Source organism: Neophocaena asiaeorientalis, unplaced genomic scaffold (genome assembly GCF_003031525.2).
Source record: "Neophocaena asiaeorientalis asiaeorientalis breed wild unplaced genomic scaffold, Neophocaena_asiaeorientalis_V1.1 scaffold166, whole genome shotgun sequence".
Taxonomy (NCBI): domain Eukaryota; kingdom Metazoa; phylum Chordata; class Mammalia; order Artiodactyla; family Phocoenidae; genus Neophocaena; species Neophocaena asiaeorientalis.
In genome coordinates this window covers 3,605,367-3,623,985 of record NW_020174933.1, presented here as the reverse complement: position 1 = coordinate 3,623,985, position 18,619 = coordinate 3,605,367, and the positions used below count along the sequence as shown (strand labels likewise).

Below are 18,619 nucleotides of genomic sequence, written 5' to 3'. Positions count from 1 at the left end.
TGGAAAATATGAAAGGTCAAAGCCATTAATTTCTTCTTTGTACTTTCTTCAATTGTGTTTGATCTTAAGAAAGTTATCTGTCCATCACCATTGATAAATATCCTATTTTCTTCTACTTTGTAAACTTTTTGAGTTTCGTTCACCTGGAATTTGCTCTAGTGCACAATGATTAGTGTATAATGTTTAGTACCTCAAAGTCATAATACCAATCAGTTACTTTAATCAAATTCAGAGAATAATACTTTAATTTCCCTCTTTTCCTTATTTGTGATGCATCTTTTTAACTGTTATTAAAATCTTAACTAGAAAAAGGTCTATTTCCCAACTATCCTGTTTCAGTGATTTCTCTATTCTTTTGCAAAGATCATATTTTAAAATGAAAGCCAATATATAGATTTTTCTCTCTGGAAGAGCTAATGCCTCTCCCTCTCATTATTTTTTCTCTCCCTAAAAATTAAAAAAAAAATATTCTCATAGGATTATTCTTCAAGATGAAATAAATCACAAATGAGTAAACAAAAAATATTTAAACTAATGCGATAATGTTACGAATCTTTACTCTGGAGTGAAAATAACATCAATATATAAAAATTCATGCCTACCTATCATGTGTCAGTTGTTGAATAAGCTCCTGCCAGTGTCTGCTGGCACTCAGATCCACTTTATACATTCCTCTGATGTGCTGGATCACCTTTTTTCTCTCAATTCCTTGGGAAAGAGACACTGCCTGGGTGATATCCGCAGCTATTTTAGATATATCCTTTGATCTTGAATCAAGACGCTGAAAGAGACTAAACAAACAAGATGCCCATAAGTTAAGCATATGTGGAACATTAAAAGTATATCAAAACATGATACTTTAAAACTAAAAGTATATGTGAAATCTAATGGGTTCCTAAAAGGCACAGCTTTTAGAACACATAAAGTCCTACCTTTGCTGATTATTATTAACTGTTTTCTGCCAGTTGGCTTTATTCACATGTTCTTCAGTTTCATATTTCTTTTGTTCCTAAAAGATTTGGATAATAATATATTATATAAAACTTATTATTTACCATTTAACACTGGCACAGAGCTCAACAAACTAAATTTAAAACAAAGTTAACAAAGGAAAAAAATATTGTCCCCACGAGACCAAAATATTAAAATACATTAACCACTTAAATAATGCTATAACTCCCCTTTGTTTCCACACAATTTGGGTCACAGAAATTAGGGTGGAATGGTTAACTAGGGTTGCCAAACCCGATGGGTGTGCATAGTTGCTTGCTTCCTTATTTTGCCTTTTCATTAAAGAACCCAGAACTTAAGGTTGATGATTCAACTTGCTTGTCACTATTAAAATCTTTCCTTCCCTGAAAGCTAGTGACAATGGATAAGCAAGACCACAGAGAATAAAATGCTCCTTAAAACACGCCTATTTGTTCTCTCATAGTAAAAAAGCAATATAAAGTAAAAAGAACCAAATTCATTATCAATAGTACTCTATAACAAAAAAAAAACCTTTCATTCTTCAGTTATATTCAATCAGATATCCTAAGAAAATTGTTTCTTATGCTTTCACTGACTCACCTCTTTAATCACTTTAATAAGGTCTGATTTTGTCGATGCACTGGGGGGCATGCACTTATGACCACATAACTTTAAAGCATTCATAAGCAGCTCTGCTGTGTCTAGTTCTTCTTCAGTCAATTCATCTTCGTGATTATGTATCAACTCTGACAAATACAAAACTAACTTGGCTCCATGCTTTAAAAAAAAGTAACAATTTTTTTAATTAAAATTTTTTTAAAGTCATAAAGAATTTTTATTTCTTACATTTAAATTATTTAACAGTAAATTAAATTACATTGCTAGATTTATTTGGTTGGATCTGGTTTAAATAAATCAGCTAAAAAAGACATTTTGGAAACAACTGAAGAAATTGTCAAACGATTATGTGTTGGGTATACGATGACATTACGGTACATGCTAATTTTGTTAGGTATAACAATGTTGTTACGGTTACATAAAAAATGTCTTGAAAAATGTCATGATTACTATAATTTACTTTAAAATACTTCAGAAAAAAGAAATGATGTTAATATGATAAAAATTATTAACAATTGTTAGATCTATGTGATGGTCATATGGTATGCATACAGTATTCACTAGTCTCCATTTTTCTTAGTATGTTTGAAAATTTTCATTGTAAAAGGTAAAGAAAAAGAGAAAGAGAGGAAAAGAAGGAAAGAAGGAAGGAAGGAAGGAGAGGGAGGGAGGGAGGAAGAAAAGAGGAAGGAAAGCAAAGAAGGAAGGAAAAGAAGGAAAGAAGGAAAAAAGCAAGCACACAACCTTTGGGGGAAAGAATTTTGGAGAGGATTTGCTAAAGGAATACAGAAAATAAGCCTGGGATAAAGAAAGATAATTCTTAGTTCTTCTCATAGAACTGAACTGGAAGGAAAACTTTCCTTTAAACCTTAAGGTAAGAGGATTATGCATGATTATTCTTTCTCCTTTAATTTCTGCCTGGGAGAATAAACATTGGAGAAAATTCCAGAACAAAAATGTATCTTTGGATCTGTTTGTAAGCATTCACTATTCCCTAGGGAGAACAAAAGGTGAAAAACTCTAAACCAATAACACGTCATCACTCAGTTCTGTGCATGTCTAGAGAAGGGTTGGTTTAGGCCAATCTTCTATGAACAGACCCTAAAAAGAAAATTAGAGTGTTACTTAAGGTAATGACAATGGTCCTTCCAAGTGTAAACCTAAACCAAACTTTGATTCATGATTTTTTAAGTGGCCCTTTCATGCCACAGATATTACACCTGATGGTTATGTGTACACTATGTATATTTAGACATTAATTTTGCCAACAAGTGAAACATGCATAATTTTACTTTTTAAAAAATTTACATTGATACAAATATCACTGCATTTGGCTTTATGATATTTTAAACTGTGAATAGTCAACAAATGGATTTGGAAACTATTACATTTTGGGTGATATTTAAATTAACACGCTGAATCACATCATGTCATTTCGCAAAAGCATAAGATGAACATATGCAATGATGAAAATAGCAAAGCTCATTTTAATGCAACATTTTAAATTAGTCAGGAGACAGCTGCTACCTGACCAAAAGAGAAAAATGAACAGATGCTCTGCAAGTAAAAGGCCTGAAGAGTTGGCAAATAAAGAGAAATGGTAAATGACTAGAATACTTTCATATGTGTGTCTGAAAGGCAATGTTCTTGATAGAACTCTAAAAAATTTCAGTTTAGTATTCAGTGACATTTAAAAATCATCTTGAAAAACTAGCAGAAATGTTTTTATTCATTCTGAATATCCAAAGAAACACATGATTTTTCTAGACACTGAAGTTGTTTCTAATATCTCATTTTAACATCCTCTGATCAATCATTTATTGGCTGCAGTTCCTGGGACTAGAAAAGGTGTTATTGGAGATACACACACGCGGAGTTATAAGTTATAAGTGATAATGTTGTCATCTTATTTTGAAAATGTTTTATAGATAGATAAAACAAATAAGTAATTATGGTAATGTCATCAGGAATTAAGCTTATCAACATTAATAAAAAGAAATATGAACATAAAATCCAAGAAAATCATGAATTCATGATTTATTTTTCTTCCTAAAAAAATACACAATTCTTAGCTTTGTTCACTAAAAAGGCTGAGAAGAAATGACAACCCAATAGAAATAAACGTACCTAGTCCCTAGCTTTAGAGTCTCTAAATACTATTATCTCATTACAAGGAAATAGGGGCTTCTTGGGGGAAGAGTTTGGCTCCAGGCCCAGGGAAGGAAATGTACAAGATGAGCCTGGGACATTCTTCTGCTCCAGAATGGAAGGAAGTTAATCATATTAACTTGTTAAAAATTAAAAAGGCCATGTTAAAAGGATAAAACAACTTGAATCTACAGAGGTGTTAATCTGAACAGGTGTGAAACTACTTAGTAAATTTATTAAAAAGTACCTGAGTTCATGACAAGACCTCAAAAATAAAATAAAAACAAATACAAAAATTAAAGGTTGCCAGGGCACCAACTTATTATTCTAAAAACAAACAGAGGAAAGAAGCAAGCATTTACCTTGCCTTTCCTACACAGACTATATTTCAGGGTAGCCAAAGAGCTGATAAGGGAATATTCTTCCCAATAGAAGAATCAGAGCTAATAGATGCTGGTGGAATGAGAAATGTAGAGAAATCACTATTTTGCAGCTCCTAATCAAAAAATGGATCCTGGCAGCTGTATGGCTGCTAAAACCATTAGGTTAAAGACTGAGGATGGGGCTTCCCGGTGGCGCAGTGGTTGAGAATCTGCCTGCCAATGCAGAGGACACGGGTTCGAGTCCTGGTCTGGGAAGATCCCACATGCCGCGGAGCAGCTAGGCCCGTGAGCCACAACTACTGAGCCTGCGCGTCTGGAGCCTGTGCCCCGCAACAAGAGAGGCCGCGACAGTGAGAGGCCCGCGCACCGCGATGAAGAGTAGCCCCCGCTTGCCGCAACTAGAGAAAGCCCTCGCACAGAAACGAAGACCCAACACAGCCAATAAATGAATGAATGAATGAATAAATAAATAAGTAAGATTGACCTTCACAACGGATGAATCAGGCTGCTACCATCTCAAAGAGCAGAGCAACCAGACATTCTCTGTCTCCTGCCATGATGTAATGGAAAACGCAAAGCACTCCTGAAGTATTCTTTTAAAAAACCAAGCACAAAGGCAAATATGAAATCAAGAACTGGAATCTAGTCAAGCCTCTAGATCTAGAGCCACAGGATGCAATCAGCCAAATCCAGAATGTGGGAAATTCTACAGAACAAATGACCCAGTGTCACCAACAAATACACGACATTAAAAAAAAAAAAAAGGTTGGGAAGGATAACTGCCAGAATTAAAAAGATGTAGCACACATCAAACAAACGCAGTGTAAGGGCCTTGTTTGGGTCCAGAATCAGAGAACTATTTAAAAAAATATAAGAAAATTGGGAAAATTTAAACACTGGGTATTAGATGATGATAAGGAATTATTGTTACAATCACAGAGAGTGATAAGTTAAAACAAAGTCCTAACAGTCTGAGACACATACTGAAGTATTTACAGGTAAAATGATTTGATATCTGACATTTGTTTCAAAATACTACAAAGAAAAATTAAAGCTGCGTAATGTCATGTGGGGTTCTTTTTCTGATTTCTCCCAACTTTTAGGTATGTTTGCATGTTGCCATAATAAACCTTAAAAAAACTATCAGATAGAGTTCTTTGGTCTTGAGGTGGAGAGGAGGTTATTCTAGTGATTCAAGCATAAGGGGTGAAAGTGTAAACTAGGATGGGTGGGCAGACTATAGAGAAAGGCAGGACTAGACAAATAACTGGCCTTGGTAATAAAATGGATTCAAGAGAGAAGAAAGTCAACTGTGGTTCCAATGTTTCCAGCCGAAAGCAGTAAGGATACCACCAACAGAAATGGAGCAGTAGAGATGGGAGGCTGGTAGGAGAGGACTGGGAACATCAGGGCTGGATTCAGAGCAACGGCAGCTTTGCTAAGTATAAAACAATGAAAGAACATCTCTTTGAATTCTCCACAGAAGGAAACTATGGGCTAGGCACGCTTCTGCCTTGGGAAGGGAAGACAATGCCCTTAGTGCACCTGAGAGAGTCTCAATACCGGAAAGAGCACCTAAAAGTATCACTTCAAATCTCTAACCTTTTGGTTCTTAGTATGATAAATCTGAGTTTCCCAGGGATATAAAAGGGATACCTGTCCTTTCTTAAATATCATCTAATACTTTATTTATAGGGGTATAATTTACATTCAATAAAGCATATAGACATTAAATGTTCATTTCTACGAGTTCTGACAACTGCATACGCCCATGTAACCACTACCCAGACTAAGATACAGCACATTTTTATCATCCCAGGCAGTTTCCTTATGCCCCTTTCCAATCAACTCCCCTTCTCACTGCCCCAGTAGTAGCAGAGACAACTACTGCTTGATTCTATGACCATATCTTAATTTTGCCTGTTCTTGGGCTTCATATGAATAGAATCACAGAATGTCTACTCTTTTGTGCTTGGCTGTCCCTTTCACCAACACAATGATTTTGAGCTTCAACCACACTGGTGGGTGTATCAGTAGTCTGTTCCTTTTTATTGCTTGTATAGTAGTCTATTGTATAAATATATCACAACTTAGTTACACATTCTCCCACTGACAGACACTTGGGTTATTTCCCGTTTTTGGCTATTAGTAAAAAGGCTGCCATGGATATTCTTCTACTAGTCTTTTTATGGACATATGTTTTAATTTCTCTTAGGTAAATACCTAAAAATGGAATTTTAGGGTCACAGGTTAAGGGTATGCTCAATTTTATAAGAAACTGCTGAACAGCTGTCTAGAATGGCTGTACCATTTAAATTCTCCATCTATTAGTAGTTAAGTGATAGAATTTATAGACTTTAAAATTCTTTAAGTATTTTGAGTTTATCATTCCAGATGATCAACAAATATATTTTGTTTTAACTTACTATAAATATTTTTGAAATATGTTATATGTACTGTTGTTCGAGCTATTCACTATAGATGTTTCATGGATAATATAATGCTTAAAAAAGACTCCAAACAGTTCTTAAAGAAAACATTTCAAGATTTAGTAACAAACTACAAAGGGTCTTATAAGAACTCAGATACAGAACTTCTTAAACCCTGGAAAAGGAAATGGGGAATAAACAGAGAGGTCAAATTGACTCTGGTAAAGAGCATCTGAAGAAAGACCTCAGAAAATATTTATCTGGTAAGAAAACTAATTTTTGGTGTTTTATATTTGACCAATAGTTTTTACTTATGAAGTACGGGGGTACTTACTTGCAGGGATGGGCTAAGACAGTCTCGTAGTATTTCCTGATGATTTGGTTCACGAACTATTTCAAAAATTTGCTTTCTCTCTTGTGAAGGGTGGGCTGGTGACAAAATATGCACGAGCAGTCTCCCAAGCTGCATTCGGAAGGTTTCCTTACAAGACCATAAGATTTTAGCCCACTGCTGTCTGGAACCACTGGCTTTACTTGAACTCTTAAATTAAAACAGAAATGAATTAGGATCAAACTTCTTAAGCAATAATATCCTAACCTCAACACAGTCCTAAAAATCACAGAACATGTTTTACTCCAGAATTTTTTAAACAGTTGAAATTAGAAAGACATATACATCCATACAAATGGGGTTTAAAAGAGATGGATGTACACCAGTGTTTACAGCAGCATTGTTCAAAATAGCCAAAAGGTAGAAACAATCCAAATACCCACTGATGGATGAATGGATAAACAAAATGTGGTATATACACAGAATGGAATACTGTTCAGCCTTAAAAAGGAAGTTCTGATACATGCTTCAGTATGAATGAACTTAAAAACATCTTACTAAAATGAATCATGAAATAAGCCACATACAAAAAAGACAAATATTATATTAAATATTGTATGATAACTTATATGAGGTATCTAGAAAGTCAAAGTCAACGTATCTAGAAAGTCAAAGTCATAGAGACAAAGCAGAGTAGTGGTTTATCGGGGCTGGGGGAGGGGCTAATGGGGAGTTACTATTTCATGGGTACAGAGTTTCAGTTTGGGATAATGGAAAAAGTTCTGGGGATGGATAGTGGTAATGGCTGCACAACAGCGTGAATGGATTTAAGGTCACTGATATGTACACTTAAATAGCAAAATTTATGTTATGTATATTTTACCACAATTTTAAAAAGGAGAGACAAAGAAGTTAAAGTCCTAAGCCGCTTAAAGAAATTACCTAGGGCTTGGAAATTTTAAAAGGAAAAAAAAAAAGAACCATCAAAGAATAGTGGTAGATAAGCCTACATTGATTTTGCAATATAAAAGAGAAAGGATTCATAATAAAGACTTGAATTAGTACTAAAACATTGAGTATAATTGTCACAAATTAAGAACTGCATGTAAATTGACCATCAATATCCCCTAACAAATAACCAAATAAGTTGTTTTGATTGTGGTCCCACTAAGGCTAACCCAATCCTGATCAAATATCCTGCATCCTGCATCCTGCAAACTGGAATCGGTACATTTTAGAGTTTATTCTGAGTTTGGGAAATGGCTCTCCAATTACTCCTAGTCCTAAGGGCTCTGTGTGAATGATTCAGTTCTAAGTGGAACCGGCAGACAACAAAATCTAGTTTAGATTTAAGAGATTGGCAGAATCACGATTTATGAGTTCTGCTAGAATTAGATTAGCCTTTGGGATCTACGGAGTGTACTGACCAATTTGTTCCCTATGGTCAGTTGTAAGTGGCCCACAGAACCCTAAGTGAGCTGATGATAAATGGAGCCTGATGCTTGTCAGTATTCTCTGTGTCACTTTGAAGGTGTTGGATATGCTTAAGGCAACATCTACACTTCATAATTATTCATAATAATAATAATTCTAGAGTAGGTAGCTATAAATAAAGTCCGTTAAAAACAGGTTATTAGTTTAAACCTCATAGTAATCATCAGATTCCTACTCTTTTCTGATGCTGATCTTATTTACAAAATTACAACATTAGAAATTGGTTGTTGGGTTACAGACTTAAAAACAATGCTGTATGAAGTGACTCCTTTTCGAAAGGGTAAATTAGCAATACATTTTACTCTGTTATTAACATTCAAGTTGTCTGAGTTTCAGAAAATGCTGTGAAAGTGTAGGAATATGATTTTGAAAACATATAATACAGACGCATAAAACCCCTGATCCTTTTCACTGAATGAACATTTCCCATGTAATTAATTTACTTACAGTAGATACTTTGAAGCCTTCTACCAGATATGTGAACATTTCTTTCTGAAATGGATTGAAAGCAGGCTGTTCATGATAAATATTTTCTTCAGAAATTTCAGTCTGGGAAACTGAGGTCTTGCTTTGAGGTGCATTTTCTGGAGTACTCAAAATGTCAATAATGTCTGGATTAAACTCTTTGAATTAAAAGACGAATAAAAAATTAGTCAAATCAAGTCAAAAAGTTAGTCAAATTTGAATTAGTCAAATCACTAGCCATAACAAATGATAATGATGCTGGCAAAAATATTCTATGTAATTTCTGATTCTGTTGTCACAATATAAATGTGTAGTAGGTGCATTAGATGTAGAAAATACAAAATACTAGAGAAAATGAATTCACCTAAGACAATGTAGAAATTTAAACATACATAAGTCACGCAGTTCTAAATTAAAGATTTATTTTACTAATGAAGATGAATTAAACTGAAAAATTATAAAAGTCATAAAGGTTTTTGTACAAATTAAACATAAAGACCATGTGATATTTACATTAGACAGATGTGCAGACCTGTTTCACTGGACATGCTATCCCATCAAATGCCATGCATGTGATAAAAATGGTTCAATTTCACAATTTACCCTGGAGGCTGGTTGCCCCAAACATAAATTAGAAAAGTTAAAAAAAAAAACAAAAAAAAAAACCTCGCGTGTCACTTGAACGTTTTTTAGAATTTTGACTTATCTATAGTGTTTTTGAGTATATTTCTCTGCATAGCTTTTCAGTGGTTTCCGTAGGTATTAACGTTTATACATAAATATATAAATCATTTAGCCCCTGTAGAAACGTACATTAAAACCACAAGGCTATCCCCCTATATTACCTATCAGAATGGCTGAAATTAAAAACAGTGAAACTCCTGATGCTGGTAAAGACGTGAAGAGAACTGGACCACTCACACATTGCTGGTAGGGATATAAAGTTATACTGCCACTCCAGAAAAGTCTGGCAGTTCCTTAACAAGAACAAAACACACATCCACCGTACAGCCTAGAAACTGCACTCTTGGACTTTTATCCCAGAAAAGGAAAGCCCCACGTTCACATGAAAACTTTTACGTAAATGTTTATAGCAGCTAGCTTTATTTGTAATAACCCCAAACTGAAAAACACCCAGATCAATTTTCTACAGGTAAATGACTAAACTGTGACATCTATGCTATGGACTACTACTCACCAAAACCAAAAAGGGAACAAACTATTGATACATGCAACAACTAGGATGACTCTACAGAGAATTACGCTGAGTGAAAAAAGCCAGTCCTACACAAGGCTGCGTACTGTAGGATTCCATTTATTTAGCATGCTTGAAATGATGAAAATATAGAAATGGAGAACAGATTGATAGTTGCCAGGGACTGAGGAAGGGATGGGGGTGGTAGGAAGATGGGTGTGGTGCTAAAAGGCAACATATAGATTCTTATGGTGATGGAAATGTTCTTTTTCTTGACTGTATCGATGTCAATATCCTGGTACTGATACTGGACTATAGTTTTGCAAGATCCATCAGGGGAAACTGGGTAAAGGGTACACAGGATCTCTGTAATATTTCCTAATAACTGCATGTGAACCTATGATTATCTCAAAGAAAAGTTTAAAAAAATATATTGGAGGTGCTGTACTATTTTAAACTTCAATGGTCAGTCTAGGCCAGCATTTAACATATTAAGAAGTGGAATTTTATTCAAGGCTATTAGTTCCAAATGAGAGATTCTTTTACTAGTGTGGATGCTAACAATGAAAGTATAATGCTGTTAAAAAATTTGAAACCTAGTCAGTTCTCTCTTAAATTATTTTCCTTTTAGTTCAATATCTGAGTAAGAACATATTTATTCTCTAGTCCTACCTTGATAAATAATCCTGTTGACTGCTAAAATGGTGAGCCGCTGCAGTCTCTGTGCAAGCTCTGTTTCGGTTGCCTGGACAGGATTCTCCTGGCTCATTCTCTGTTGCATCATCATATGAAGTTCATCACTTGCTACTGAACGCATTTTCATCAGAAGAGAGTCAGTTTGAGCAAGGGGAAATTTTCGAGGACCTTCAAGTATATGAATGAAAACGTCAAATGCCAGAGCTAACAAGGACCAAAGAAACTATTTCTGCTGTAACTTTTTGATTATCAGACCATGAAAAGAACCTTATTTAATTCAAAGGTAATTTATACAAAGGAAAGAGAGTGATTAAGAGAACGTATGTTTTCCCTCTTTGAAGAAGTGCAACAGTACCTCTGATGTCAAATTCCTAAACAAGAATGTTGAAGCCTGTGACATAGCTTAGTAGGGTGGATATCATTTGGCAAAATTTTAGTCCTCTGAAAAACTCGAACTGTTAGAAGGGTGTGTGTGTGTGTGTGTATATATATATATACACACACACATACAGTTCAGAATGCTTTGACAAAATATTTTCAAATACTGTTTCACTTCCTTGTATTCCAAAATAATCAACAGATTTTTAAAGCACATCACATTTTAGCATGAACATTACTATTTCTGGGTAATTAACATTGCTGAATTTTATAAATTAGTTTTGAAAAGTGTATATAGTGACATAGTAGAAATCAGCCAAATAAAGCGAAGAAAGAGCCCAGATATTAAAGTGATTTGGAACATATGCATCACGTGGGATTCAATCCTCAAAAGCATTTCCCGAGAAATGTTTCCTCAGGTTAAAGAGGCAGGAATGGGGTTCCTGCATCGTTACTGCACCTGCTCTGAAAGGCACCACACAGGGAGCGGATCCAGGAGAAAAGGAGGGGACTGAGTCTTGATTTAATGGACTGAAGGAGAAGGGCATCGGAAGTTGACCACAGGAACAAAAATGACGTCTTGGTAGGTGAGGAATAATGAAATCCTTCGTTGGAATTGAACCTTTTTTTAAATTATGAAAGCATATATATCAAAGTCCACAAATAGCCTCTATACACATTACTTACAATAGGTTTTAATGACTCGTCCTGCAAAATATGTAAATATTTTAATAGCATTTTAGATTGTCCAGTATTTTAGGTAATCAGTATTTTTTATCAGTTAATACATTTTGGTAGGTGGAGTCACCTCTGAGACAAAAATGAAGCAAATAAAAAGAAGAAAAATTCATATCTGGGATATATTCAAGAATAATATTATCAGATGATGTCCTTAGCTTAAGCAGATTCTTCCAAACGTCTACATCTCTGACAGCTTTCATGCTGTATAAGCAGCTGATAATCACAATTCAGAGATGCAGCAGTACACCAAATAAGGGCATGTTAAGTCTTCTTCAGTTCTATGTACGTGAAAAAGGGGGAGGGTATCCCAGCAGTCAGGCTGTGAAGCTGCATTGAGCTGGTGTGGCCTCACATACTCTGCTTTCTAAGCCTCAGGTTCCTAATATGGAAGATGTGGATTAGAAAGTAAAATAGAGCCTATCTCACAGGCAGATACTTGTCACTATCTGACACTACACTAAGTATATTTGTTTACAGGCTTATTGACCATTTTCTCCAGTAAAACATAAGTTCCATGAGACCAGATGAAATCATAACTGATACATGGCTGATGCTCAATAAATATCTGATGGCTGAATGAATGGATAAAGAGGTTTGTTCTGTGGATTAAATAAAATAATGCACGTGAAACACAATGCCTGTCTCATACAAAGAATTAAAAGTTAATAGTTGGTATTGTTATTAATGGTTGAAATATAAAGGAAATTCATTGGTAGGTGAATTATAGCAATAACACGATATACATATATATATACACACACACACATACAGTTTAAATGTATGTGTAGCTCTTTAAATAATACCCTAACACTTACTTCTTCCTTTGTGTATTAAGGTGATGTGTAAAGTTTTTATATTGATAAGCAGACAAGGGAAAAAATATATATGTAAGAATGTACATTGCTATCCTGTTATAATAGCAAAAACAAACAAGTAAAAAAAATACCTTTGTTTATTGATAATGGTTAGGGAAGAAGGTTGGGAAGAAGATCATGGCAAATCTAACAGATTATTAGGCATTCATTAAATATAAGAATATTTGTATTGTATGGAAAAGTATACTATATTGAAATATAAATCAGTTTACAAACAGAAGGTTGAGTGATACTAAATAGTGATGATACTATTCAAGCAGAATTCTCTCTCTCTCTCTTATACATATCTATGTATATAAAAAAAAAAAAGACACAGACACTAAGGAATCGGCGCTTTGTTCACTGGGTGGTAGGGAACCATCGGAGCTGTTGAGCAGAATGGTACACGAGTCAGGCTGTAAGAAGATTAAGCTGGCAATAAAATATTACCTAACGCCTCCAAGAGTATGAGAACTCACAATCTAGATGTGGCGAAAGTGCTGCTGAAGAAACGCTGGTCCCAGGCCATGGATATCCTGGGATTCACAGCCTGAGTGAACCTGTCTGCCATCAAAAACTGTGGTGCGTGGCCACAAGAGGAGCTGTCCCTACAAGGCCTGCGGGAGGTGCAGGGGGTGGCGGCTGTGGGGTTGGAGATGCCATCCGTCTCAGCAGTTTTCAGTAAACGCTGAACAAGTCTATCCAGGAAAAAAACATCCCTCCAAACATCTGTCACTAATGAGAACAGCCTGCATGAAACCTTTGAAGGAACAGTTGATGATCTAAATGATGGAAATATAAATCCCTCTCAGTCACTTTAGTATCATGAACAAATGGACTTAGGTGGGTTTTTAATAACCACACCGCTCAGAAGCAGAGGAGCTTCAGCACTGTGTATGTTTTGCACTGACAGTGTACAAGGCCAACACACTTTTGACAATAATTTTTGACTAATACTCAACAAATAAAACACAAGCTTTGCCAAATACATGTGTAAAACAACATGGAAGGAAATACAAAGCAACAGTTTAACACATATAAAGTGGAGTTTTATAAACTGGATTCACAATGACAGAATTTAAATAAGGTAGTATTTAAAACAGGAAGAATTCTTGGGAGAGACCTGAGAGACATAAAGATACAACAGACCTGGAAGGAGTGGGCGTTGGGTAGGACACAAAGAGATGGGTGCAGGGGCCTCGCTCCAGCAGTCTCTAAGTCTAGGCCTCGGTGGATCTGCAACATGAGGAAGCTGGACTGGATGACTTTCAAGGTCTTTTATCAAGTTCAAAATTTTTAGGATTCTATAAGCCTCATGTGGCCTTATGGTAACTGCATTTACTTAGATAGTGTGAAAAATATAAGCCCCAGTAGAAGAGGCTAGAGGAGTCAGGAACAAAAAGGAGAATGGTTTAGAGAAAGGACTAAAAGTCTATTATCCACTTTAAAATGACTCACACAAAGAAAAAATAAATAATACAAACGTGGAGCTCTGCGGGGCTCTTAGGCTTAGGGTGATAAAAGCGCTAGTACATAAAAGAGAGAGATGACAGACTGTTAGAGAAATCACAGACCAAACAGAAAATAGCAAAAGGGCCGCTGTGTTAGCCCAGGCACAAGCTGATCATAAACTAAACCAGGGAACTAGGTAGAAAAGGGAAGAAACAGATATGAGACAGAGAAACGTCAAGAAGGAAGAAATAGCAGGCATTTGTGCAGGTAGTAAAGGTATACTTTCCTCTGTCAAAGAGGGTGAATTCCATCTAAGCAGTCTCTGACTATCTAAGAAATCCTGCAAAGGGAAAATGGTCCAAAAGTCACCTTGTGGCATGCAGGCAGTTGAGCACTACTGCCAGATTTGGTAAAAGGTGGAATTCCACCTGGGACAAAAGAGGCACAACTGGGAGGGAAGCTCATGAGGACATATTATATTCAGATATTACATCAAGGAAGGATAAAGAAGATGTGGCACATATTTACAATGGAGAATATTACTCAGCCATAAAAAGAAACGAGATTGAGTTATTTGTAGTGAGTTGGATAGACCTAGAGTCTGTCATACAGAGTGAAGTAAGTCAGAAAGAGAAAAACAGATACAGTATGCTACCACATATACATGGAATCTAAAAAAAAAAAACAAAAAAACTGGCTCTGAAGAACCTAGGGGCAGGACAGGAATAAGGATGCAGACATAGAGAATGGACTTGAGGACACGGGGAGGGGGAAGGATAAGCTGGGACGAAGTGAGTGAGTAGCATTGACATATATACACTACCAAATGTAAAATAGATAGCTAGTGGGAAGCAGCCGCATAGCACAGGGAGATCAGCTCGGTGCTTTGTGACCACCTAGAGGGGTGGGGTAGGGAGGGTGGGACGGAGGGAGACACAAGAGGGAAGAGATATGGGGACATATGTATATGTATAGCTGATTCACTTTGTTATAAAGCAGAAACTAACACACCATTGTAAAGCAATTATACTCCAATAAACATGTTAAAAAAATAGTAAATAAATTAAAGAAGGATGTATAGGGAGATAAGTTTAGTTACTGGATGCTTTACAAGTTTTATTTACATAAACTTTCATTTAGCATAATGTAAACATACTCCTGGGAAACAATGTATATTTGATAGCTTTTCTCTACAGATGAGTGTTTCACGTGGTTTTAAACTTCGGCATAGCACCAACCACAATGAAGCAGTTTAACTCAGGTAGAAGAAAGATTTAGATTTAAAAGCCCTCAAGACTGTACGGGTGATTAAACTTCAAACAATTTACCAAGTCCTCTGTTTGGAGAAATGTGTGTGTGTGTGTGTGTGTGTGTGTGTGTGTGTGTGTATGTGCGCATGTACCTATGTCCAGTATATACAGACGTATATGTGTGTGTGTGTGTGTGTGTGTGTGTGCATATATAGAGCCAATGTGTATGTGTGTGGGGTGTTTACGCTATCTTTCTGAATTAATGTGTATATAGGTCAGAGCAGATTTTGTGGAAACAATAAGTCTAACAATATTAAAAATAAGAATTCGATGGCATGTCCTCATTTACAGCACGTGCATAACATAACCATATCCGAGCCACCAACATCTCCTGCCCTGACTATTGCAATAGCCTCCTCCTTGCACTTCCCACTACCTTTCCCAGTTTCCTCTAATCCACTCTGCACAGAAACCAGAATGGTCTTTACAAAATGAAAATCTGGTTATGTCATGCCAGCTACTTAAAAACCTCTGACAACTTCCCATTAGGATAAAATCTAATAAACTCCTTAACATGGCCCATACGATGACACGTGATCTGGTTCATGCCGTCCTGTATAGCCTCGTCTGGCAGCACTATCTCATCAAGGGCTATACTTCAGCTACATGGCTTTCTTTCAGTTCTCTGAACAACCTTAGCTTTTTCCTGCCCCAGGACCTGCACGTCAGCTGTTTGTTCTGCCTGTAATACTCTTCCTCTGGCTCCTGCTAACTCCTTTCTCACCCCTTATATTGAAATCCCACTTCCTCAGAGGCTTCCCTAACTCTGGATGTAAATCAGGCTGCCCTGTTACAGTCTCTATTCCTACCTTCTACATTTCTCTACTACTCTACGGTAGAAGGGAAGAATCTGTGTCTTTTTTTTTTTTTTTTCAACACTGTATCGTCAACATTTAACACGGTGCTTGGCACAAGGCAGGTGCTCAAGAGATAACTGAATGAGAACAGCACTGAAAAGAAAGCAGTAGGAAAGTAGCAGTTTTCCTCCTCTGGGAGGAAAACCTTCTCAAACTTTATAGTTTAGCTTTTGAAACAAAGAAACGTTTTCAAATGTGAGTGCCATCAGAATACAGGAGAGTCAAGCTATCTTCCATTTATAATTATTAAAACATTATTTCAGCACTCACCAGCAATGCTCTTTCGCTTTTGAAATATTGCATGATGGGGAGCAGAAGGCGACTGAGATGAATCTGTAAGGTTTTCAGAGTCATGATTTGCGGTGGTCCTTATAAATTCCATAGCAGCCTGGAGAACTCTATACTGTAGTGCAACAGCCATATCTAAAAACAGAAGATACTAGAATGTTTTCAAGCTATGTGGTTGTTAATTTTTTTAAAAATTGAATTGATTCTTACATTTATGCAATATCAAAACCGCCAATAGGGCTTCCCTGGCGGCGCAGCGGTTGACAGTCCGCCTGCCGATGCAGGGGACACGGGTTTGTGCCCCGGTCCGGGAGGATCCCACATGCCGCGGAGCGGCTGGGCCCGTGAGCCATGGCCGCTGAGCCTGCACGTCCGGAGCCTGTGCTCCGCAATGGGAGAGGCCACAACAGTGAGAGGCCCACGTACCACAAAAGAAAAAAGAACAAAACTGCCAATAATGTTTTATTAGAGATAAATTTAAAATTTTTGATCAACGTGGGTTCTCAATGGTTGTAAACATTTCTTAACCATCTTTAAAAGCAATTTTAAAGCAAATTTCCAAATGATTACTATAAAAAATTCAATAGAAAAATACTAGCTCACAAATTTATTTCGTTTTATATAATTGTTTTAAAGAACAGCCTTTTTAATATATGAGGCAAAAGTTTAACCAGAAATTCTCACATTTTTCTGCCTCCTATTCACTATAATATTTGCCACTAAAGAAAACGAATGTTTTATGTTACTATTCAGCATAAGACTTTTCATTCTACTTGGTAAGAAAAATCAGCAGTGTTTTTTTTTGTTTTAAAATATTTATTTATTTATTTGGTTGCACCAGGTCTTAGTTGCGGCATGTGAACTCTTAGTTGCCGCATGCGAACTTTTAGTTGCGGCATGAATGTGGGATCTATTCCCCGACCAGGGATCGAACCCAGGTCCCCTGCATTGGGAGCGTGGAGTCTTAACCACTGCACCACCAGGGAAGTCCTAGCAGCTTCTTTTAGTGATGTGTTGGCAGCTACTAATTACATCAGGGCATCACTTTTAAATTTTTGCCACTTAAAAAGGCTTTTTTTTAAAGCCAGTAAACAAAGTTAAGGATGAACCTTCAGTAAAACAGTTTCTCTCCTCTATCCCACTGTCTCTAGAGAAGCCAGAAAAAGAGATTGGGCTCTACTAACATTTTTGGCTATTATACAACTGCCCCCCACAAATCCATGAAAATTAGATCTTACTTTGGGTCCTCTTGCTTTTGCTGTTTTGAAGATATCCAAGCAGTACAATAAGATCTTCAATAACTCTAAAATACTGTGAGCCTGAGGAACTGCAAGCATGAATTGTAACTGCTATGAAAAGTTGCTGCAGATCACAAGCAAGCAATCTGTATTCATTCAAAGGAACGCTAAAGAAAAAGAACAAATAATTTAAGGCAAAAAGAACTGGTCTGAATTCCTGTTCTGCCAGTATTCATTCATTCTTTCATGCATTCATTCGATATTTATCCATGCTTACTCTATGGCAGGTTACATAAACTACATGCTAGGAACAGAAATAAGAAGACACGCTTTGACTCCTGTGAAAATTCAGCTTGCAAAGGACCAGACAAGTGAACAGATAACTAAAACCAGTAAGTGGTGGTAAATGTAACAACAGAGACTGACACAAGATACTGTGGGAATGCACTGGCAGGTTCCCAACACACTAAAGGTGAAGATTCTATGGGTATGAAGAGGGATATTCTGAGAAGCCTTCACAGAAGTGGTGAATTTGAATAAATTAACTGACCTCTCTGAATCTCACTTACACAATGTATGTTTATTTTAAGGATTAAAAGAGATACAGATTTGAACGTATATATTAATCACTTACAACTACCTAATAAATATGAATTAGTATCTTCTGCCCCTCAATTTTTAACCTTGATAATCTACCTCAATGTGTGATATTAAGCCTCTCCACTTACTTTTTCAAAATCAAGCAAGAGTTAGAAATGGTAAAATCAGCG

The 18,619-nt window shown here is 36.3% G+C and overlaps 1 protein-coding gene across 6 annotated transcripts in view; it reads right to left on the bottom strand.

The window, feature by feature from the left end:
• LYST (lysosomal trafficking regulator) overlaps positions 1–18,619 on the bottom strand; it is a 174,266-nt gene that overhangs the window by 60,863 nt on the left and 94,784 nt on the right. For all 6 annotated transcript variants that reach the window (XR_003005492.1, XM_024761468.1, XM_024761471.1 and 3 more), the window contains exons 27-34: positions 17,850–18,016; positions 16,594–16,746; positions 10,708–10,899; positions 8,823–8,998; positions 6,885–7,091; positions 1,573–1,749; positions 933–1,009; positions 603–791 (exon numbers count right to left, since the gene is read on the bottom strand). Coding sequence is in view for 5 of the 6 variants with exons in the window: in XM_024761468.1 (XP_024617236.1) it covers positions 603–791; positions 933–1,009; positions 1,573–1,749; positions 6,885–7,091; positions 8,823–8,998; positions 10,708–10,899; positions 16,594–16,746; positions 17,850–18,016 (1,338 nt within the window). In the remaining variant the exon portion in view is untranslated. The remainder of the gene's footprint in view (positions 1–602; positions 792–932; positions 1,010–1,572; positions 1,750–6,884; positions 7,092–8,822; positions 8,999–10,707; positions 10,900–16,593; positions 16,747–17,849; positions 18,017–18,619) is intronic.